The sequence below is a fragment of the Lithobates pipiens genome, unplaced genomic scaffold (genome assembly GCF_037356315.1).
Source record: "Lithobates pipiens isolate NorthernLeopardFrog02 unplaced genomic scaffold, aLitPip1_a1.2 Scaffold_19, whole genome shotgun sequence".
Lineage (NCBI taxonomy): Eukaryota > Metazoa > Chordata > Amphibia > Anura > Ranidae > Lithobates > Lithobates pipiens.
The window spans coordinates 182010659-182033997 of NW_027507764.1; the positions used below are offsets into that span (position 1 = coordinate 182010659).

Here is a 23339-nt window from a genome sequence, read left to right on the forward strand (position 1 = left end):
TCTGCACTCTCTCCTAAACCTAGGTGGGGCCCTGCATTGCAAGGTATTACATGGAATTCATATAAAATAGATGCAATTGCTAAAATCTGATGTAGTTAACGTATAAAAGAAGATATTATAATTTTGTATTTGTTTATCTGGTTAAAAATTCTGTTTGTCATATATTTTGAAATGTCTGTTTCTCATTTAGTTGAAATCTAGAATCCTAATTGACTTCTTTAGAGGGATTTATTATGTCTACCTACTTCATATATATTCTCAATTTTAACACCATGCAAATTGGTACAAGTTCAGTTTTCTAATCCCTGAAAGCAAGTCCATTTCAAATTTCATGAAATTAAATGTATTTGTAATTCAGTAATTTAATACCTTTTTTTAAAAATCCACCCTCGATAAATTAATTACAATTATCATAAGAACATTTTCATTTGATTGACAATCCCACTGATTTCCATTGACTAGGGTCCTGAATAATATGCCTATTCAAATCAATCTGTATCTTTTTGGTTTTGGACTGGACAATATGCCATAGTTCAGCTGAAGTCAGGTTTTTGGGTTTCTATGCCCAATATATTTACACCTGATGGTCCCCAAGTACTAGCCCTCCCTCCCCTGTACAGGGAACTAGCATATAGTCACATCAATTTAAATTCAGGCATTTATACTAGTAGCAATTAAAATACATATAATTCATTTTTAACAAATTGAATTTTTAATAGTTGCCTAAATCAAAAACATTTAACAAAATTATATTTAAAAAAAAAGTAAAGAAAAAGAAATACAAGCGCTCTGTACATTCAATTTAAAGATAGTACTTTATGAATCTGTTGTTTTTCCATCATATTTGTTTTCATTTATAGCTTTTACATCTCACCCCTTTTCTGTTCCTGTCACATAAGAGGCTGACAGATGGTTTCACACAAGTAGAGGGTTCCTAATCAACTGCAAGACTTCAGTAGGAACTGGTCACATTTTCAGTTCTGTATTTAAGAAGAGAAAGACTGCAAGGTATGCAAAATATAATTTTAGCTTTAACCAATTTAAGACCGGGCCTATTGTTCAAACTTGTTGTTTACAAGTTAAAATCTTTTATTTTTTTTGCTAGAAAATTACTTAGAACCCCCAAACATTACATATTGTTTTTCTAACATCCTAGAGAATAAAATGGTAGTCATTGCAATACTTTTTGTCACACCGTATTTGCGCAGTGGCCTTACAAGCGCATTTTTTTGGAAAGAATCCAATTTTTGGAATTAAAAAACAAGACAACAGTAAAGTTAGCCCAATTTTTTTTTTTATACATTGTGAAAGATGATGTTACACCAAGTAAATTTATACTCAACATGTCATGCTTCAAAGTTGCGCCCGCTCGTGGAATGGCAACAAACTTTTACCCTTAAAAATCTCCATATGCAACGTTTTAAAAAATTCTACAGGTTGCATATTTTGAATTGCAGAGGGCTACAATTATGATGAAAGTGATCTTGCGGCAAAACCGTGCTGTAGAGACCACTTTTGTCTGAAAGCAGACCACCCGCTGAAGAAGAGGATACTGGGGTCATGGTAGCTAGCTGCTGCAAAAACAACAATAGCCCTCTTCAAACAGCCGATGTATAATGATGGCAGGCGGTCTGTAAATGGTTAAGTTGTCTAGACATTTTTCTCTTACGTAAATTTGTTATTTGAGTGCAGCATCCCCTTAGTTCGGCAAAGGTAATTTTAGTTTTTGGCTTTATTGTAATCAGTGGAGTGGTGCTTGGTTCTGGTTTCAAGGCTGAGAGTTTGATTGCTTCCCCCTGCCTCTGGAAGAAGCTTCCAGAGCATAGGGAGGGAGATTCAAATGATCAGCTGAATATTTATCATACCCAGGGCAATCCCTTGAGGGGGGGCATCCAAAAGGTGGTTGAGGAGGTGATAAATGTGCAGGAGCCCTGAGCAGCCTGTTCTTTCCTTATCAGACTATGGTTTGGCCTTGGAGACAGGGTGGAAGACAACTACTGGGACACTGTGAGTAAAAATCTTACTGGGGACTGATAGTTACGTTGAAGTGAAAGGGAATCAGTGCTAACAATTGCCCTATGGTCTACAGCTGTGGGGCTTTAGATGTACTGACATACCCAGCTACCTCCAGAGAAGCTGATATTCAGAGACTAGGTTTAAGTTTGGTCTCTTACTGTTGTTGATGATTGTTTTAGGACCTTAAACCCCTCTCCTGTTAAAGTTCTTGAACAGTAAATCTAGAAAGACATCTCCCAGACTGAGCCTTCTTTGTCAGTGTGCTTGGGTGACTGGTGGCCTCTGTACTATTTGAGGAGAACCTGGCTGTTTCCAGCAGCACTACATGAGCATTATGAAAAGACATAAGTAAAGTCTGAATTATTTGCTAAGATCCTAAAATCGGAAACTGGATATAAACCTGAATTTCTAAAATAAGCTCTTGTTTACAAAAATGCGCATGGAAGACAAATAAACACTTCTTTTAAAGTTCCAGTAGGTTTAATGCCTAGGATGTGGGTTCTGTAGATGTGGAGACCTTGGTGGTCCTCCCATGTATGGACCCATGGGTCTTGGCACCGGTGGGCTTGTAACAGCAATACGGGGTGTTGGCATTGCTGGACCTTCTCGTCTTGATAAGCCTGGGGTATTGTTGTTTGGTGAGGTTATACCACTGGTTGGCTGTGAATTCATCTGTGTGTTACTCTCTGGAATAAAACAAAACAGGTTTAAGTAAATATCACTATGTTATATATATGGCTTTTTTTACTGTTACTTTTACCTTTGACTTTGGATCATTTGCTTCTAGCACTGTACATCAGAACTGTAAGCTTTTGTTGAAATCAGCACAGTGGCTTGTTTACCCATAGGAACTAGATCCCCATCCCCACTCCCCTCCTCCCAGTGAACCCCCCCCCCCTTTTTATTTTTTTTCTCTTTTCTTGGTCCCTCACCTTCTCTTTCTGAGCTATCTTCCTCCTCTTCCTCAGCTCCTCCCTTCTCACCTCCTATCTTCTCTCCTGGATGTAAACTTCTCAGCTCTAACTGACATCAATACGCATTTTGTGGAAGAAAGACATCTCTGTTGAACCACAATCTCCCTAAGTCAAGTTCCCTGAATGCCTACAGGCCCATCACACAACCTAAACTATACCCTGTATGAGGACACTCAGACACCTGGTCCCTGGTAAACCTCCAGGTGACTTCATAATCAACCAAGGTTCTCAGACACTGGAATGGTTCCTAGACCTCACCCAACCATAATCCCCTTCATGTCATCTACCTTGTTTGTGTGGTATAGCCACATGTTGCTTTATCTTACTTTGCTGATATGTTCTGTATAGTTTGTTGCACAGGGCTACAACACTGCCTTTTCATTGAAATACCACTCTACCATTAAACCCCCCCCCCATCCAGGGGAAAATGTCTTTCAGCTGTATTCTTTTAAGATCTCTTGTTTTCTTTTACCTTCAATAAAAAATTTGAACAAGAAATCAGCACAGAGGCTCCTGTTACAGCACACGGTAAGTATTCAGGAGAAGGGAGGGAGCAGACCACCCAAAAGTAATATTTTAGTTGTAGGTGGACCTTGATAGGCCATGTCAGCAAATGTATTCCTATATATTGGTTACTCTAACAGCAGGCCTCCCTGCCATAATTCCTGACTCTGTTCCAGTCAGTTTAACAGTTTTGGGAATTCCCACACACCTTTCCAGCATGTTTGTTTATTATATAATAACATAGATTCCAGAATTGAGATTGGAAACCCATCATCATAGCCACAGCAGGTGTTCAGTTTCAGAAACTCAAATACAGATATCTCACCAATAGAGTCCCTGAGATATAAGAAATTGTCAGGCGACTTACTGTACCCTTAAGGTCAGAACTAAGCAGTGCAGAAGCTTATCATAAGCAACATCAAGGAAGTCCCAGTGGAACATCTATATTTATCTGGGTACAGCAGTCAAGACCACTCTTCATTTCTATGATTGCTGTTGTGTGCCGTAACAATTTTAAATACTGGCTCAATAAAATTGTTTCACAGAGCATTGCATTGCAGTTCTTGCCCTGGTGCGTTTAAGGGGTTTTACATATATTTTTCAAAAAATATTTGGAGTCTTGTTAAATAAAGGCATTTTTTGGCCTTCCATTTACAAGAAGAAACCTGACGCTACCTGCATTTGAAAGTTCTAAATGGAATATGGAAAAAGTTAAACTATGTTAACAATACCGTGGTAACTTTCACTATTCTCAGAACAGACTGAATAAAATACCCCATTTTCCTGCAGAAGTGATTGAACTGCATTTAATATGTGACATACTAATAGTCTGTTCTTACAAAAAAAAAAAAAAAGACTGCTCAGTTTCACCTTTGACTACTAGAGGACATAGATTATTCAAACTTGTTATGATATGAGTCTCACCTTGTAAGCATGTCAACTTGCTCTCAAACCATTAATTAGCATACGTTGCATAATTTGTTTTTGCTTCACAATTCCATGCTAACTTCGGAGGCTTGTACAGATTAGTGTCTACTGCTACAGTATGTACACAAATAGTTTTTTTTTCCCAAATTGGGAAATGCAAGGATATAATAAGAAGACATCACACAAATAGGGTAAACCCAGTGAGAACAAATATATAGCATATAAACAGCTGAAGTTACCACAATAGACCAATATTTCCAATTTCTAACATCCCCTAACAATCATCAAGGGAAAAAACAGACAAGACAAGAAACATGAGGTATTGAGAAAGGGGGATAGGGAAACGGAACTGTAATCTAGTGGGTAACATCTCCAGTATAGAAAGGTGATGCTGAAGGCAAGCTGACTTAACTAGCAATTTTCCGACTATAAATTGTTTCAAACTTACTCAAGAAGCACACCTCATGTAAAATTTGTCAAATATCTGATGATTTTTGAATGTGTTATTCAAGATAACAATACTGATCTAGCCTCAAAAGCCACTGTGGGAATGTGTACTTTAATGTTCTCCATTTTTAAATGATATAATATCCTTTTTCTTTCATTTTCAATATACAGTTTTTGATTTTGCAAATTTTTAATAAATGACAAATTATTTCCAGTGTATTTTGGGTTTGCTAAGTGGCTAGCACAGCAGTGACTGCCTGCTTTGAGGCTTGTTTTGTGTTATATTTTTTAGACTGCAGGATTGACTGGTAAATATGAGGACTTAGTTCTGACCATATAAAATAAAAAACAATATTAAAACGCCACTGTACATTGTCTTTTATGTTTTGGCTGCAATACGATTGGAAGGGGTACGTTTTTATATCTTCCATCAGGCTGCTTTGTACAGTAAAGTAATAGTTTCCCCTGGACAACTGGTAGGGATAGAGTTTCTCATAGTTTCATTGCTTTCATACCTGTTCCAGTAGTCTGGAGCCTAAGTGCATTCCTTGCACTAGGAGGAAGTAATTCTTCCAGGTCCCTCATAATTGAATTAACCTGGGTGTTATTATTGCGTTTATTCTTTTCCTCTTCTCTTTGCTTTATAAGGAAAATAAAGTTAGTAAACTATGCCATTAAAGTGATAGCAGTATTAAAGCCTAAGTCTATATCTAGAAGAAGTAAAGGTATCCTTTTTCTAACTCCATGGGAAAATCTATTACATCTAAATGAGGCACATGCTAAATATTTAAACATAATTGACTTTGGCAGACCTTGTGTAATGTACCAGAAAATAACAACTGCTTGACTAATTACTAAATTGGAGAAAAACATTGAACGCAGACTTGGCCTTTCCAAATGGTCCTCATTCTGTTTGTTGAAAATAAATAAATATGTCACATTTTATGATGTCTCCACTTACCATCTGCATTTTCTTCTTAAGATCTATGTTTGCTTGCTGATAAGCTTTGGAAACAGCATTGAGGTAATAAATTGCTAATCTGGAAGAAAAATAGTTGAAATGGAGATTTTTTTTAATCAACATCATAACACATAAAATATTTGAGCTTTAATATGGCTTCTTAGTGGCTGATGTGCATGCATGTCCCCTTCTGGAAATGTGAACAGCTTTTTTTTAAAAATCAAAACTTGTTTACTGATAAATTGCTCATATGATACATACAATTATTGCAGTATAAAGCCAAAGAAAAATAATACATACAGTACATGTCTTTGTAGGTATACATAGTGTGTGAGTAATAACCTAACTCTAAGGAGCAAAGAATTAACATATGCAATCCACTGTTTCCTTGTGGGGACCACAGGTGTCATCCAATACCGTGCTATAACTTTTCTGGCCAGGTACATCAGTATAGTGATCATATAATACATGCCCTTTGGTGCAATTTCAATTTCCCCGAGCAAGTACACCAGGGGGTTCAGGGGAACAGGAACTTAAGCTAGTCTGGATATGCATTGAGACACTTCCGCTCAACTCAGCTATGGACACCTCCAGAACAAATGTATAAAGTTCCCCTGATGTACTTTACATTTTGGGGCCAGGGGGCAGTCTCTACTTCCCCAACTGTGGAGTTGTATTGGCATTCTGTAGTCTCTATGTAGAATAAATAAGTGTGACAGTTTATGAGATGCTGAAACAGATACTGCAGGTATTGACTCCAGGGCCATGTCCCACTGATCACCATATATGTCTCCGATATCTTCTACCCACTTACTCCTACACTTGAGAGAGGCATGATCCTGGATGGACGACAACAGCTCTGCATATATCCTAATTATAAGTCCCTTCTGGGTCTCAGCCAGGAGGAATTCCATCAGCAGAGGAGATGATGACACTGTTAAGGGCTGGGTCTGCTGCTGCGCCCGCAGGGCATGTTTAAGTTGGAGGCATTTGTAGAAGCGCCTCGGGGTTAGGTGAAACTCCCTGCATATCTGTTCATAGGTTTTCAATATCGTCCTTTCGTATAGCTGCGGGAAGAATCAGATTCCACTTTCTCTCCATGGGGAGAACCCCTGTAGTCCCAAAGTTCTGGGTATCTAGGGTTGTTCCACAGTGGAGTGAAAGGCAACGGGCCCTCAATCCCTATTGCCTTCTGAAATCCCTTCCATGCTTTTTTAAGGAGGCCACTGATGGGGGACTTGGTAAATCCATTTCTATATGAGAGGCTGCCTTCAGTGACGGGGTTAGTCATGGTTACCACTTTAATTACGGGCTTGTCTCCTGTGTCCCTTCCCCACCCCACTAATTGTTGAATTTGTGAAGCTAGGAAATACATTTTAGGACATGAACAGCTTTTTTAAGAGTATTGTTTTAATCTTTCATTAAAGATGATGTAAACCCTGGGGGGTTTTAATTCCTTTCTTCTTCCCTGCAAAGGCATAATGTGCTAGTAATACTAGCATATTATGTGACACTTACCTACAAATGAAGCCTACGTCACCCCCCCTGGAGGCCGCATACATCTTTGCCCATCTTCCTAAAGGGCTGCAGACTCAGGCTCTGTGACTGGCCAGAGCCATGTACACTCACCTGAAGAAACGGCATGTGCGGCCATTCCTTCAGAGCGCATGCATCGATTACATCATTGGTGCAGTAAACAATAAATATCTCCTAAATGCCGCACGTTTGGGAGATATTTACAGTACCTATAGGTAAGCCTTATTATAGGCTTACCTATAAGTACAACTTGCACAGGGAGGGTCTAACCTCTTTAAGGGACACTGAGCAGAAGGAATTTTGAGATTTATGGGTTATACTGCCATCTAGAGGAGAATTGGACTCTCCAAATTTTTGCTGAAATTTTAGAAATTTGAACATTTCCCATATTCCTGTCAAGTCCTGTCGAGTTCCTTGTATATTCTTTTGCATGGATTCTTTTTTTAACTAGGATATCTTAGCATGGAGTTTAAAGTGTGAAAAATGGACCCTCGCGCCACTAAGTGCTAAACGTGAAATAAATCTAGATGCTTTCTCTTAATAAATTTATTTAGTTATTGAAACCACTACACTATTGGAGTCCCCTCTCTCTCTCCCTTCCCTCCTTCCCTCTGTGTTCTCTTTAAGTTTTATACCACGAGGATACAAATGCTGCAGCATTACATACAAGAGGTTGAATTGGCCCTCTAGTGGCAGAAGTCTATACCACTCGGGAATTGTGCACAGGGAATTAAAGGAGAAGTTTACTGGGATCATCTGTATTTTGCCTGATTATACCTGCTTGGAGGTGAGAGTTCTGAGAGCCTGATATTTTGGAACATTTGGTCCTGCTCTTTCTCAAGCTTTTTCACCATACACCTACACTTATTGGTGTATTTATTTGTATGAGTTTTCCATTGACTCTTGTTTTTCACATTTATATATATCATCCTATTTTTTCAGTGGCACGATTTGCGCAGGACTTTTCATTTTTATTCATGGAGTTTAAAGTGATTGTAAATTATTATTTTTTTATTACAAAAAAAAACAAACATGTCGTACTTACCTGCTCTGTGAGGTGGTCTTGCACAGAGCAGCTCGAACCTCCCCTTCTCAGGTCCCCCTGCCAGCACTCTGGGCCCCTCCCCCTTGCTGAGTGCCCCAATAGAAAGCTGCTTGCTGTGGGGGAACTCATGCATGTTCACTCCCAAGCCAGCTCTCTGGGCCCATAAGACACAGAGAGCATGGCTCAACATCCTCCCTGCTCCCACCTCACTCACTGTGATTGACAGCAGCCAGAGCCTATGGCTCCTGCTGCTGCATCTCAGCCAATCAGAAAGGAGAAACCCAGGAGAGCCTTGAGTCTCCTGCACATCTCTGGATGGAGATTGGGCTTAGGTAAGTATTAGGGGGGAAGAGCTGCACACTGGAGGTTTTTTACCTAAAAAACCTTTAGCCTTTACAACTACTTTAAGAAATGATCACCACATTTTTTACTTAGTGTACAGCAATTCACAAAGTAAATTTCCATATCAAATTGACCCAATAGAGCTAAATGTGTGCCTGAATAGTTATATTCAGGATGTGAAATATTTTAATCATAATATTCAAATAGTTCCAAAAGAGTGATTAGGCCATTGTGCCAAAACAGGGGGAAACATGGCAAATTAATTCTGAGACATATAGGTTGTAATGCCAACTACAGGAGAATTGGACATTTGCAACCAAAAAAGTGTCCATCAGGATAACTCCCCCCATTCCCATCATGCTTCAGTTTTTTGCTCCTAGTAGAGTGGACATTTTCTTTCCTTAGAGAGAAGGAAACCTATTTCACTAGGCAATTTTCTAAATTTTTATCAAGACTTTTTTGTTTAATAATTCTTGTCGATACTGCAAAGCCAAGAATACTACATTTTGCAGTTTTCCTGATCAAGTTTGTGTCTAGGTCCAGGAATTCACTGGCCATGGCCATGGACACTGGTGATTCAGTTAGGTCAGTTCAACTTGAGCTACACTTTCCTCCTCTGGCGCTCCTTCCTCGTCTTGTCTGCAGAATTAAGATGGAGGAAATTATAGTGTTTCTCTTAGCACCTAATTGGTCCTTGTGGATGTGGTGCTTGGATCTCATCAATCTTCTGGTAGACTCTCTGTTGGTTCTCCCAGATTGTCTTATTCACACGTTCTATAAAGTTTACCAGGTGGATGCTAAGGCCTCGGCTGATGCAAGCTTCAACTGTATGGTCCTTCAGGCAATAGGCAGCTCCTTGAACTGTAAGCAGCCCACATTTACTTAGTTGCCTTTTGAACTGTTGGCCTTTATTTGCTGTTTTGCTCACCTGTCAGTTGGATCACTTTTGGACTTCCCATCCATACATCTCAGATTTCCTTCTGACCTATGTCCCTTAATTAATGATTAAGGAAACAGGATTTTCAACTTACTGTAAAATAATTTTCTTGGAGTTCATCAGTAGACATGGGTCCTACTCCTACCGCTCTTATGTTAACTTCAACTATTGCTTTTGCACAAAACTGAAGCATGATGTGAGTGGGAGGGGTTATATTGTCTGGCTGCCAGTGTTCAATTCTCTTCTAGATGTTAGTGTAACCCATGCTTCTCAGAACCCCTTCTGCCCTGCATCTCTTAAAGCAAAACGACACTGCATCTGAGCTCCACAAACGAAAAATGCTATTTAATTAATTTTTAATGTTCAAAGCAAATTCACTCATCCATTATTTGTCTGCATGTCTTATTTTTCTGAGAAATCTCTTTGATACCCCCCCCCCCCCCCCGCATTTCTGGCTGTGGCCAACTTTAGTAAGGGCAAATGACTGATGTAGCATTTACTTCCCGGAGTCCCAGTATCCACCATATTTCAGCTCAGGCATGCAGGCAGGAGGGTGTGCTTAGCTGAGAAAACCCATCCTCCCCTCCTGAAAAATCCTGGGATGCATGAGATAAATTGTCTAGTCCTGGAACCAGGGACTAACTAAATAAATATAAAAAAAGAGGATAAAACAAGCAAATATGATATACATATATACACAGTTAGGTCCATATGCAGTGCCTTGAAAAAGTATTCACGCCCCTTGAAATTTTCCACATTTTGTCATGTTACAACCAAAAATGTAAATGTATTTAATTGGGATTTTATGTGATAGACCAACACAAAGTGGCATATAACTGTGAAGTGGAAGGATATGATAAATGGTTTTCAATTTTTTTTTACAAATAAACGTGAAAAAGTGTAGTATGCATTTGTATTCAGCCCCCCTAAGTCAATACTTTGTAGAACCACCTTTCACTGCAATTACAACTGCAAGTCTTTTTTTGAGAATGTCTCTACCAGCTTTGCACATATGGAGAGTGACATTTCTGCCCATTCTTCTTTCCAAAATAGCTCAAGATCTGTATGATCGGATAGAGAATGTCTGTGAACAGCAATTTTCAAGTCTTGCCACAGATTCTCAATTGGATCTAGGTCTGTACTTTGGCTGGGCCATTCTAACACATGAATATGCTTTGATCTAAACCATGCCATTGTAGCTATGGCTGTATGTTTAGGGTCATTGTCCTGCTAGAAGGTGAACCTCCACCCCAGTCTCAAGTCTTTTGTAGACTCTAATGGGTTCCCTGTCCCTGCTGAAGAAAAGCATCCCAACAAAATGATGCTGCCACCACCATGTTTCACAATGGGGATGGTGTGTTCAGAGAGATGTGCAGTGTTAGTTTTCTGCCACACACATTCTCTTGCTTTTAGGACAAAAAAGTTAAATTTTGGTCTAATCTGACCAGAACACCTTCTTCCACATGTCTACTGCAAACAGGAATTATTATGGCTTTCTTCTTGCCACTCTTCCATAAAGGCCAGATTTGTGTATTTGTGGAGTGCACGACTAATAGTTGTCCTGTGGACAGATTCTCCCACCTGAGCTGTGAATCTCTGCAGCTCCTCCAGAGTTGCCATGGGCCTCTTGGCTGCTTCTCTGATTAATGCTCTCCTTGCCTGGCCTGTCAGTTTAGGTGGATGGCCATGTCTTGGTAGGTATAGAGAACAAAGACTGGTTTTCCTCCTTTCTGATGCTTTGCCAGGCTCTGCAGCTGTCTTCAGTTATTTTTTGTTTGTGGGTCTTTCTGCTTTTAGTTTTGCCTTCAGGAAGTGAAATGCATGCTGAATTGGGTTGAGTTCAGATGATTGACTTGGCCATTGCAGAATATTCCATTTCTTTTCCTTTAAAAGCTCCTGGGTTGTTTTTGCAGTGTGTTTTAGAACATTGTCCATCTGTAGTGTGAAGCGCCACCCAATCAACTTTGCTGCATTTGGCTGAATCTGGACTGACAGTGTATCTATAAACACTGCAGAACTCATCCAGCTGCTTCTGTCTTCTGCCACATCACCAATAAACACCAATGACCCAGTGCCACTGGAAGCCATGCATGCCCATGCCATCACACTGCCTCCACAATGTTTTACAGATGACGTTGTGTGCTTTGGATCATGAGCTGTTCCAAATGGTTGATTAGGCCATTCCTAATGTTGCTGCTATCTCTCTGATGGATTTGTTTAATTTTTGAAGCCTTACAATGGCTTTCACTTGCATGGACAGCTCCTTCGAACACATGATGTAGGTTCAGAGCATTAGATTCCAAATGCAAATAACACATTTTTAATCAACTCCAGACCTTTTACCTGCTTAAAGTGGAGGTCCACACAAATTTTTAAGATAACCTCCATCGCATTTTTGCATTGGATAAAGTGTCAAATGGAATTTTTTTTTTCAGAGGGGGTACCTGTATATCCATGTTTTCTTGCTTGTTTCCTGTCTCAGATCCCAGCGGGAGTGGGCGGGTATGGTCGTCATATCCTGCGGCGCACTGTCTCCTGGGAGCTCTGTGTCATTATTCCCAGGAGTCAATGGGGATGCCGCTGTTATGTCCGCTTGCCCCCTTATTGGCATATCATTACTATAGAGGAGTGTGGGGTGTAGAAAGATGGAGGCGACGGAAGTGTCGCCGGCTGGGTGTGTTTTCTGTGAGCTTCGTTTCCATCACAACGGGGCGGGAACTTCCGGCGATGCTGCCCGTTGTGATGGCAACGTTTACGGTGCTCCACGCCGTACCAACTGAGCATGCATGGGGACGACCGGTGAATGCTGGTAGCTCAGCATTCACTGCATCCAGGAAGTTTGTCTGCGGGCTTCACATGCCCACAAGAAAGATGAAACCTGCCAGCAACACATTTTAAAAGTATGTTTTCCGTTCGAAACCGGACATCGGGGATAGATTTTTCCAAACAAGTGAGTGTAACATTGACAATATGTAAGGTTATTAATGTTTTAAAAAAAAAAATTTGAATTGTCGGTGCCTCCGCTTTAATTGATAAAGAAATAATGGAGGAGTAGCCCACACCTGGCCAAGAAACAGCTTTTGATTCAATTGTCCAATTACTTTGTTACAGGATTTATATAGCGCCGACAGTTTACGCAGCGCTTTACAACATTAGGGCAGACAGTACAATTACAATACAATTCAATACAGGGGGGAATCAGAGAGCCCTGCTCGTTAGAGTTTACAATCTAGGAGGTAAGCAAGAAAAACAATGTCCAGTAAAGTTTGCATCTAAAAACAAGAGTAGATTGGCATTTAGAAAAAAAAAATACCCTGTGACATATATATGATATAGCAGCATAAACAATTATTTTAACAACCTTGTTGCATTAAACTGTTCTGTTTTACTAATATCTTGAGAAATAATGCGTTCCATCCATATGAGGTTTCCCAAAATTTCAAACCATTCCGCCACAGTAGGGACAGCCTGTGACTTCCAATGCCAAAGGATAAGTTGCCGGGTGGCAATTAAAAAAAGTCGTAAAGCCGAATGTTTCACAAATTTCATTGTAACAGCGATCATAGACAGCAATGCTGCCTGCTGCATACTTTGGTGATCTGTGAGATAACAATGACTATATAAGTTAAAAATATTATCCCAAAACAGTTTAAGGGGTGGTGAAACTCCACCAGACATGGATAAAGGTACCTTCCTGTCTATTGTACCGCTAACTGATATTTGTTATAGTTGAAATATCTTTGAAAGTGTAGTTGGACAGTAATACCAGTGTGTTACATTTTTATAATTAACCACTTGCCGCCCGCCCTATAGCAAAAGGACGGCGGCAAAGTGGTTTCAAAATCCTGACCACGCGTCATATGATGTCCTCAGGATTTTGAGCCGCTGCGCGGCCCCGGGGGCACGCATCGCGGCGATGGGTGTCAGTCTGATAGTCTCCGTCGGAGACTCTTTACCAAGTGATCAGCCGTGTCCAATCACGGATGATCACAGTGTAAATAGGAAGAGCCGGTGATCTGCTTTTCCTCACTCTGTCTGTCAGACACGAGTAGAGGAGAGCTGATCGGCTGCTATCAGGGCACCCCCCTGAGGATGCCTACTCTGGACTACCAGGGATACCACCAGACCGCCAGGGATGCCCAGCACCAGGTATGCCACCCTAGACCACCAAGGATGCCAGTCAGTGCCCACAATGGATGCCAATCAGTGCCCACAATGGATGCCAATCAGTGCCCTCAATGGGCATCACTGATTGGCATGCATTATTGTTTGGCACTGATTGGCATCCATCAGTACAATATAATACAATACAATGCCGCCTATCAGTGCCCATCCGTGCCTCCTATCAGTGCCCTTCCATTCCACCTATCAATGCCCATCCATGCCATCTGTCAGTGCCCATCCATGCTCATCCGTGCTGCCTATCTATGCCCATCTGTGCCGCCTATCCATGCCCATCCATGCCGCCTATCCATGCCAATCCATGCCAGCTATCAGTGCCAATTTGTGTCACCTATCAGTGCCCATCTGTGTCACCCATCAGTGCCACCTATCAGTGCTCATCAGTGCCACCTTATCAGTGCCACTTCATTGGTGCCACCTCATCGGTGCCCATCAGTGCCGCCTTATCAGTGCTCATCAGTGCAGCCCCATCAGTGCTCATCAGAGAAGGAGAAAACTTACTTATTTACAAAGTTTTGAAACTGAAACAAAAAAAATACATATTTTTTTTTTTTTATTGGTCTTTTTTTATTTGTTTAGCAAAAAATAAAATAGAGGTGATCAAATACCACCAAAAGAAAGCTCTATTTGTGGGCAAAAAATGATAAAAATTTCATTTGGGTACAGTCTAGCATGACCACGCAATTGTCATTCAAATTGCGACAGCGCTGAAAGCTCAAAATTGGTCTGGGCAGGAAGGTGTTTAAGTGCCTGGTATTGAAGTGGTTACATTCTTGCTCTTTACATGACATAGACAGGGAATGGGTCAGAGCAACTGTCTTAAGGCAATCTTCTACTGAAAAGTGCATATTGCAACCATGTTTCCATTGGTTCAAAAGTGGGAAGGGAGGGCTGATCGTCCAGACAGGAGGAGAGAATAAACTAGGGACACCATATGTGTGGGTGGTTGAGACTGTGTAAAAAGGCATTCAAATGCTGTCACTGGTTGGTAGGGATGAGCCCGATGTTCGAGTTAAACGTAAGTTAAAGGGAGCTTCGAGATTCCCATTAGCCCCCTGCCCGCAGACCCCCACAACTTGGGGACAAGGTGCTTTTTTTCAATGATTTATTATGTATATTGCGGCATTCGGAATTACATTACAGCCGTGAGCAATTTTAAATGACATTTTTTCCTTTAGAAATGTCATTTTGCTGCAGAGCTGTTATGAACATGGGAACGATGTGCTACTGTACAGGCAGACTAAGGGGACCCCCACCCAACATGATATTTAAAGGAATATTTCATTTTTATTGTTTCACTTTAAGTATTAATAATATCGCTGCTGCTGAAAAAACTGCAGTTTTTAAAACCTTTTTTTTTTGCATTGATACATGTCCCTTGGGCCAGTAACCAGGTCCCCTTTTTATGGAAATAACTTGCATATAAGCCTTTAAAATGAGCACTTTTGATTTTTCATGTTTGTGTCCCTTAGACGTTCGCATTTTTGCATGAGTGTCCTGCTGCAAACCGAACTAGTGGTCAGTGCAGATGAGATTTTGGGGACAGCGCATTATACAAACTGGTTGTCTGTGAAGAAACCTAAGAGATCCTTTACAATGGCAAAGGAAATGAAGGGTATCCACAGAAACAATGCTCCCAGAGGTTAAAATAAGCTGAAGCTGTGGCCAAAATGCTCTGTCCCATTCACCCAGCCCTAATGAGAAGACCAAGTGTAGAAAGTTAGGGCTATCTAATAGGGAAGTGAGAGGGCCAGGAGAAGTCCAAGGTGTGTACATGTTCAGTGAATTTTTCCAGCATATTACTGAGGCCTCCATAAGGGGGAGCAGTTCCTTATTTCCGATCTCCCCAGAGTTCCCACCCCTATAAAAGCGTGGAGATCCTCCTGCAGCTCCTAGCTGTTACATCCTCAAAGGCTCGGGCCTTTGTCTGTCCTGAACTGGACAGTATGGTGCGATGTGCACCTCACAGCTCTGTTCACACACTGATCCCCTGGGCAGAGTGGGGCCACTGACCGCTAGCTCTGGATCTAACATGAATGCAAGTTTACCTGCATCAATAGTGTACCAGTTTTCTACAAAACCTGGTCCAGACCTCCAAATTTAATAGGGGCACAGGCTCGACCTGCCACAATATACACTGCTCAAAAAAATGAAAGGAACATTTTTAATCAGAGTATAGCATCAAGTCAGTTAAACTCTTGGGATATTTATTTGGTCAGTTATGTAGCAGAGGGGATTGTTAATCAGTTTCAACTGCTTTGGTGTTAATGAAATTAACAACATGTGCACTAGATGGGGAAAAAATAAGATGACCTCCAAAACAGGAATGGTTTTACAGGTGGAGGACACTGACATTTTTTTTCCCTACACATCTTTTCTGACTGTTTTTCACTAGTTTTGTATATGGCTATGGTCACTGTCACTACTGACAGCAGGAGGCGATTCTGGACCCTATGGAGGTTGCACAGGCAGTCCAACTTGAGGATGGCACATGAATACGTGCCATTGCCAGAATGTTTGCTGTGTCTCCCAGCACAGTCCTAAGAGCATGGAGGAGATTCCTGGAGACAGGCAGTTACTCTCTGGAAAGATGGACAGGGCCGTAGAAGGTTCTTAACCCATCAGCAGGACTGGTATCTGCTCCTTTCTGCAAGGAGGAACAGGATGAGCACTTCCAGAGCCCTACAAAATGACCTCCAGCAGGCCACTGGTGTGACTGTCTCTGACCAAACAGACTTCACAAGGGTAACCTGAGGGTCTGACGTCCTCTAGTGGGCCCTGTGCTCACTGCCCGGCCCATAGAGCTCCATTTGCCATTGAATGCCAGAATTTGCAGGTCTGACACTGGCACCCTGTGCTTTTCACAAATGAGAGCAGGTATACACTAAGCACATGTGACATACGTGAAAGGGTTTAGAGAAGCCGCAGAGAATGTTATGCTGCCTGTAACATCGTTCAGCATGATCGGTTTGGTGGTGGATCAGTAATGGTCTGGTTAGGCATATCCATGGAGGGACGCACAGACCTCTATAGGCTGAACAATGGCACCCTGACTGCTATTTATTTTTATATTTTTTTTGTTTGTGAAAATTTTTTATTGGTGATTTTCAACATACAAACATAGTAAAAGCTTCAAAGCAGAATCGTAAGGTAAAACAGAATTTCGAAACATGAACAAAATACATGAATACTTTGTATTAACCAGCTAGGTTACAGAAGTCAGGGTAGAGGTACCCATACAATTCACATATAATATCCACATTCTCTTCAAACTTGCGTTTTCACAAACCCAACGCTAACTAGGATCCCTGACTGTTATTAGGTATCAGGATGAAATCCTTGGACCCGTTGTCAGACCCTACGCTGGGGCAGTGGGTCCTTGGTTCCTCTTAGTACACGGAAATTCCAGGCCTCATGTGGTGAGAGTATGCAGCCAGTTCCTGGAGGATGAAAGAATTTATACCATTGAATGGCCCCCACACGCGTCTGACCTACAGTAAATCCAATAGTACACCTCTGGGACATTATGCTTAGGTCCATCTGACAAATCCAAGTTGCACCTCCGTCTGTTAGGGCAACTCAGTGATGCCCTGGTCCAAATCTGTGAGGAAATACCCCAGGACACCATCTGTCATCTCATTAGGACGTCTCACATGGGGGCCATACAAACTACAGAGTACCATTTTGAGTTTCTGCAATGAAATTTCAGCAAAATGTACTAGCCTGCTGCATCATTTTTTTCACTTTGATGATTTGATTTCATGAAAATTGGGAGATTTTAGAAAAATGTTGCCATTTTTGCTAAATGTCTGCTTTAAATGGCGCCTGAAGGTTACAGAAGCTCCTTTCAAATATCATAGGCCCATTCTTTTGCCTCATAACTTTATAGTTTTAATTACACAAACAATAATAAAATATAATACATATAGCCCCCCCCCCCCCAAAAGAACTCACATGTATTTATCTATCTGAAACATGTCCCCCACCACACACCTACGCAGCACAATAAACACAATTAAGAGTTTTCACCTAAATCACTGAGCCCATCCCTATTAGTAACACATAACAGACAAATGGCCTTTTGGCTCCATGCAAACTAGCTTTTTTATAAGTTCAAAAAACGTTATAAAGAAATGCTTGATAAAAATGCTAATGATTGCGTTTTTTGTGCCTCCTTGTAGTAGTGTTTTAGTAGCTTTTAGGAGCATTAGAGGTTTATTGGTGTCTTTTGCGGTACATGAAAATAAAAAAATGCTAGAAAAAAGCTGGAGCATTTTAGTAGCATTTAGAAGTGTTTAGAAGCGTTTAGAGTTTTTTTTTATGACTGCTGGAAAAACGCTCCAAAAAAATCTACAAAAAAAGTTTAACCACTTCAGCTCCGGACCAATAAACACCTTAAGGACCAGAGGTCTTTTTGCAATTTCGCACTGCGCTGCTTTAACTGGTAATTGCGCGGTCATGCAATATTGCACCCAAACGAAATTTGCGTCCTTTTCTTCCCACAAATAGAGCTTTCTTTTGATGGTATTTGATTGCCTCTGCGATTTTTTTTTTTTTGCGATATAAATGGAAAAAGAGCGAAAATTTTGAAAAAAAAAGATATTTTCTTCTTTTTGTTATAAGAAAAATCGAATAAACTAAATTTTAGTCATACATTGAGGGCAAAATTTATTCAGCCACATATCTTTAGTAAAAAAAAATGTCAATAAGCGTATATTTTTTGGTTTGCGCAAAAGTTATAGCGTCTACAAACTAGAGTACATTTTCTGGAATTTACACAGCTTTTAATTTATGACTGCCGATCTCATTTCTTGAGGTGCTAAAATGGCAGGGCAGTACAAATCCCCCCCAAATGACCCCATTTTGGAAAGTAGACACCCCAAGGAAATTGCTGATGGGTATGTTGAGCCCATTGAATATTTATTTTTTTTGTCCTAAGGGATTGAATAATGACAAAAAAAAAAAGTTGTCACTAAATGATATATTGCTCACACATGCCATGGTTATATGTGGAATTGCACCCCAAAATATATTCCGCTACTTCTCCCGAGTATGGGGATACCACATGTGTGGGACTTTTTGGGAGTCTAGTCGCGCACCGCCCCCCCCCCCGAAAACCAATCACCACCTTCAGGATTTCTAAAGCCCCGTACACACGAGAGGACTTATGTCCGACAGACTTCCAAAGGAGTTCCGTCGGAGTTCTGCTGGAATTCCGACGGAGTTCTGACAGACTTTTCGGCCGAACGGACTTGGCCACACACGATCACACTAAACTCCGACGGATTCGAACGTGATGACGTACGACCCGACTCGAATAAGGAAGTTCATAGCCAGTAGCCAATAGCTGCCCTAGTGTCGGTTTTAGTCCGTCGGAGTAGCATACACACGAGCGGATTTTTCGAAGGGGACCGGGTCCGGCGGAGTTCCTTCGGAAAAATTTGAAGCATGTTCCATATTCTAAAGTCCTTCAGGATTTGGTGAGTCAAAAGTCCGTTGCAGCCCACACACGATCGGATAGTCTGACGGACTCAGTCCTTCGGACTTTGGATGTTGAAAAGTCCGCTCGTGTGTACGCGGCATAAGGGTGCAATTTTTTGATTTAACTCCTCACTACCTATCACAGTTTTGAAGGCCATAAAATGCCAAAATAGCACAAAACCCCCCAAAATGACCCCATTTTGGAAAGTAGACACCCCAAGCTATTTACTGAGAGGCATGTTGAGTCCATGGAATATTTTATATTTTGCCACAAGTTGCGGGAATATTACAAACTTTTTTTTTTTTGCACCAAGTTGTCACTAAATGATATATTGCTCACACATGCTATGGGCATATGTGAAATGACACCCCAAAATACATTCTGCTGCTTCTCCTGAGTATGGGGATACCACATGTGTGGGACTTTTTGGGAGTCTAGTCGCGCACGGCACCCCGAAAACCAATCACCACCTTCAGGATTTCTAAGGGTGCAAATTTTTGATTTAACTCCTCACTACCTATCACAGTTTCGAAGGCCATAAAATGCCAAAATAGCACAAAACCCCCCCAAATGACCCCATTTTGGAAAGTAGACACCCCAAGCTATTTACTGAGAGGCATGTTGAGTCCATGGAATATTTTATATTTTGCCAAAAGTTGCGGGAATATTACAAACTTTTTTTTTTTTTTGCACAAAGTTGTCACTAAATGATATATTGCTCACACATGCTATAGGCAGAAGTCAAATTACACCCCAAAATAAATTCTGCTACTTCTCCCGAGTACGGGGATACCACATGTGGGGGACTTTTTGGGAGCCTAGCCACGTACGGGACCCCGAAAACCAAGCACTGCCTTCCGGATTTGAATATAAAATGCTACCAAAAAACCTGTTAGCGATGGCAGGGATCAGGCCTGACTCTGCGATCGCTGCAGTTATGTGTTTAGTGTTTTGTAAGTGACAGTGATCGATCGATACTGCACTTGGGTGGGCTGGGCAGAGGGGCAAAACGCAGGTGCTAGCAGGTATTTGGGCTGATCCCGCTAACAATGCGTTTTTTTGGAACCCTAAACTGCTGGGGACGCTAGTATAGATCTGATCAGATCAGATATTGATCTGTTCAGATTCTATACCACTACGGGAGGTGTATGCTTTGCGTGTGGGTGTTAGCGGTACTGGCACTAACCTAGCGCTGCCTGGGGCGACGCAGACCCTGACCCTAAAACCTAATTGATATCACCCGCCGGGTGATCAGGGGGTTAAACCTTTATTGGGTAATAAATGGTGGGTGCCCTGATGCTATAAAAAACAAACTAACCAGAGTCACCCGTAACACTTATACGGTGATCAGTGGTGAAAGGGTTAACTAGGGGCAATCAGGGGGTTCACATTTTTATTAGGTAGTATATGGGGGTCCCTGGCGCTATATAAAAACCTGACGGGGAACCTAAATAACTAACTGGCTAACCAGCGTCACCAGTGACACTTATACTGTGATCGCTGGTGAAAGGGGGTGAAAGGGTTAACTAGCAGCAATCAGGGGGTTAAAACCATTATTGGGTAGTATATCGGGGTACCTAGCGCTATAAAAACCTGGCGGTGAACCTAAAAAAATAACTAGCTACCTAGCGACTGTAGCGACACTAATGCAGCGATCAGAAAAACGATCGCTTAGTGACACTGGCAAAAGGGGGTGAAAGGGTTAACTAGCGGCAATCAGGGGGTTAAAACCATTATTGGGTAGTATATCGGGGTACCTAGCGATATAAAAACCTGGCGGTGAACCTAAAAAAATAACTAGCTACCTAGCGACACATGCAGCGATCAGAAAAATGATCGCTTAGTGACACTGGCAAAAGGGGGTGAAAGGGTTAACTCTAGGGGCAATCAGGGGGTTAAATCTTTATTGGGGGGTGATAGGGGGCTACCCTGGACCTAACACTAACTGTCCTGACAGTTTTTACTGTCACAACTGACACTGAATGCATTGATCAGTAAAGAAATGATCAATGCAATCAGTGACACTGTGACTGGGGGGGGAGGGGGGCGGGGGGGGATCGGGGGGGGGGATCGGGGGGGGGGTTTGTGTGCCTGTGTGTACCTACATGTCAGTGTAGTGTTGGTGCACACTTACTATTAGTCTTCTCCTCGTAGTCCGGTCAAAAAGACCGCCCCGAGGAGAATGACATCACTTCCTCCTTCCTGTGTAAACAATACACAGTGGGAGGAAGCTTCTCATTGGCCAGGAGCGATCCAGAGGGGGTGGGCGAAAACCAACGGCCATCCCCTCATCACGGAGCGCTCCTGGAGCGAACCGGACCGCCGTAACCAGCGGGAGGGGGTCCGATCGGACCCCCCACCCGCTGGAAGGCAATCACGTAGATCTACGTGATTGTGCCTGCCTGTGCCATTGTGTTGACGTACATTGGCAATACGGCAGTCCTGAAGTGGTTAAACATGGCAATAGCCTAGAGTAGTGTGCATGCACACATAGGATAACACTATTTAGCTTCTAGGAGCAGAAAAAAATGCTAGCAACAGCCTCTATGAACTTAAAATAATGCTAGTGTGCATGGAGCCTTAATATGCATATACAGCAAAATTATTTTGTTCATGGGAAAAAAAAACATTGTGTGTCTATATTTAGATTAGTTTTTGGTCCCACTATTTACACGATTTTAATTAGGGGTATCAAAGTAAAGGGGGCTGAATGCAAATGCACGCCACACTTTTCACATATTTATTTGTAAAGAATTTTGAAAAACATTTATCATTGTTCTTCCACTTCACAACTATGTGCCACTTTGTGTTGCTCTATCACATAAAATTCCAATGAAATACATTTACATTTTTGGTTGCAACATGACAAAATGTGGGAAATGTCAAGGGGTATGAATACTTTTTCAAGGCACTGTATATCAGGCTGCTGGGTGGTGGGATTTGTGGGGTGTTCGTTGTCATATTTCTACTGTTCTAGATATGCATTACAGCATTATAATTCCTGTGATTCTCAGGGAATTTTATAAATTTTATAAATGTGATGATTGCTCTGTGCAGCAGAGTGGAAGCTCCGTGCTACATTGTCACTGCTCACACCGGAGAACACTTATAAAGTGATTTGCAAAGGCTGGCAGTCAAGGTCGGGAATGGGTCAGGAAAGATCAGAGGGAATATGGCAGACCTTATTCACCTAAATGTTGGTATATGGGTGTCAGCGCAGGCCCGAAAAGGACTACAGAGTTTACTGAATCGGTCGCCCCGTTCATGGAGAAAGAGGGTTTGAAAAGACATCTGAGGCTGCCATGGAACAGATTGCAGATTCTTTTAAGGTAAGGTGATGATTTTGCAATGAGAATCTAACAATTGTAACTGGACTTCAGCTTTAATCTGTTTTGCACCAGATGGAAGAAGTTCAGTAAAGTTTCTTGAGTGCATTGTGTAAAGCAGCCTTTTGTCTTTAGATATATTGGAGCTTACATGTTTGGGGAGTGGGACATGCCTAGTGATATCTTTCCCAAGTGGTTGAGGCTTACATTGATTGATAGTAGTCATGCTGCTCCATCCCTGTATGACAGCGCACAGCCAATGATCAAGCACCAGTGCTGTCACATGTGGAGTTGTCCACATGCTCCTCAGTACCTGGAAGTAACAGGAATCTTCTTTACTTTTAGCTACTGAATGGTGCAACGTAAGAGTTCAGGAAAAGTAACTATGTACTGCTGGGGGACTAGGCTTTAAAAACTCAGATTTACTTTAAAAACATTTGGGAGAAAAATGGGAGAAAAATACATTCTTACATCATAAGAAGAATAGCTGGGATGATTAGTCCAGGATTTGCTATCGAACTGAGAATTTTGGCAACAAAAGGAGGAAAGTCATTTTCCATTGTTTCTTGAATTACATCAAACATTCTCTTTTTTCCACTGAAATCACAAACAAAGCAATATGAACAAACACAACATTCAATTTCTGCTCACCGATATATA

At 41.4% G+C, this 23339-nt stretch overlaps 1 protein-coding gene across 1 annotated transcript in view; it reads right to left on the bottom strand.

Moving 5' to 3' along the window:
- Positions 1 to 1463: 1463 nt before the first annotated feature.
- TMC2 (transmembrane channel like 2) overlaps positions 1464 to 23339 on the bottom strand; it is a 159550-nt gene continuing 137674 nt past the window's right edge. Inside the window, exons 15-18 of the mRNA XM_077493813.1 lie at positions 23151 to 23276; positions 5830 to 5908; positions 5384 to 5507; positions 1464 to 2702 (exon numbers count right to left, since the gene is read on the bottom strand). Coding sequence (XP_077349939.1) covers positions 2497 to 2702; positions 5384 to 5507; positions 5830 to 5908; positions 23151 to 23276 — 535 coding nt within the window. The 3' untranslated portion in view covers positions 1464 to 2496. The remainder of the gene's footprint in view (positions 2703 to 5383; positions 5508 to 5829; positions 5909 to 23150; positions 23277 to 23339) is intronic.